The sequence below is a fragment of the Thalassophryne amazonica genome, chromosome 10 (assembly GCF_902500255.1).
Source record: "Thalassophryne amazonica chromosome 10, fThaAma1.1, whole genome shotgun sequence".
Taxonomy (NCBI): domain Eukaryota; kingdom Metazoa; phylum Chordata; class Actinopteri; order Batrachoidiformes; family Batrachoididae; genus Thalassophryne; species Thalassophryne amazonica.
The window spans coordinates 38,621,420-38,622,717 of NC_047112.1; the positions used below are offsets into that span (position 1 = coordinate 38,621,420).

Sequence of the window (1,298 nt, forward strand, 5' to 3'; positions counted from 1 at the left end):
CATGTACATCGAGCTGAGCTTGTTACAATAAGTAACTTGAAAATCTAAAAGTTGTAATACAGACTTACCATCTGAACAGACAACTCGCACACAGCATTCCACATGCGTGTTGCTCATCGTGGCTAGTTTGCAGAGACAGCGGGGAGTGGTCTGTGTGCAACATATGGGAATAAGATTGAGCCAAAGAACAGATTTCATGCACAGGAAGAAACATATGTTGTGGATCATCCACTTGCGGGATTCAGATATCGGTAGTTTCCCATGATGCTCTCTTTAATTTGGCCTCTTCTCTACCAGCTGATGGGTGGTGCACTGTATTGTGAATCCAGTCATTTCCCAACCCTAAATTATGTAATTTTTGGCTCTGAATGCTGTATCTTTTGTAAAGATTAGAATAGTACAGTTTGAATTGGTGTTCATTAGCTGACTTTTTTTAATCACTGTACTTGTTTACTGTCCTTGAAATGTATTTAATTTCACAGACATGTTACAAGAATGATGCATGAATGCTACAAACACCATACAGCCTGCTCTCCCCCACTAACCAAATTTGGTACTGGTTTCAGATTTGGGTCTCTGCCTTGGGTATTTGTTGTTCTTCTTAAATTTCTGACACGGTTGATGACCAAATCTGCAGTAATAGTCATCAGACAAAAACAAAACGTGACATCTAATTTGTGTTGAGATGATGATTTCCCTTCTTGTGCAGATACCGAGAAGGCGAGCTCTGAACCTCAGCGTGGTTCCTGAGAATGAGCCTCTGGACTCTGACACAGAGGCTGAGAACAACCTGGTGGAACGCATCAAGTCCATCAAGCAGGAGAAGGTGGGACACTCTGTTATGTTTGACTTTCCTCTATTGGATTGTCACCTGCCTCTCATTTCCCCGATATTCTTCTCATCTCTTCCCCTTTAGGGAGGACTTGGCCTGCCGACTTCCAGAGATGGAACAGCCTGGTTCAGATCAGGAGAACCTGGACTCTGAAGCCTCGCTGAGCTCCGAGAGTCTATTGGACGAGCAGCAGCGATCTTCTGTCCCCAGCTCAGAACTTGAAGGTCAGTATTAGGTACTGGACTTTCTTTCCCTCATCCTTTTTCTGTCACTCAACACTGGGTTGCTGACCAGACCACGGGGCCGCCGGGTTGGGCCCTTCCTGTCTTTTGTGGTGCAGGTCTGACCAGTGATGGTGTTGGGGGTGGTGCCGTCTGCTCTCTAACAAAGCAGGTTGGAGGAACATCAACCCTGTTTGTGTGTTTGTGTGTGGATGTCTGCACACCCGTGTACAGGATGCATGTAA

The 1,298-nt window shown here is 45.5% G+C and overlaps 1 protein-coding gene across 1 annotated transcript; it reads left to right on the forward strand.

Moving 5' to 3' along the window:
- The first annotated feature begins 498 nt into the window (after positions 1-498).
- Positions 499-1,067, forward strand: LOC117518090 (unconventional myosin-IXb-like). Its single transcript, XM_034179152.1, has 3 exons — positions 499-585; positions 710-826; positions 918-1,067. The coding sequence occupies exons 1-3, from the start codon at positions 499-501 to the stop codon at positions 1,065-1,067; spliced, it is 354 nt and encodes a 117-aa protein (XP_034035043.1).
- The last annotated feature ends 231 nt before the right edge of the window (positions 1,068-1,298 follow it).

What these genes read in the sequence shown, in the direction of transcription:
- LOC117518090 (XM_034179152.1), top strand. Translation starts at nt 499, where the DNA reads ATGCATGAATGCTACAAACACCATACAGCCTGCTCTCCCCCACTAACC. An exon ending in GATTTGGGTCTCTGCCTTGG is followed by an intron (nt 586 to 709) that starts GTATTTGTTGTT and finishes CTTCTTGTGCAG; the next exon opens with ATACCGAGAAGGCGAGCTCT. An exon ending in AGTCCATCAAGCAGGAGAAG is followed by an intron (nt 827 to 917) that starts GTGGGACACTCT and finishes TTCCCCTTTAGG; the next exon opens with GAGGACTTGGCCTGCCGACT.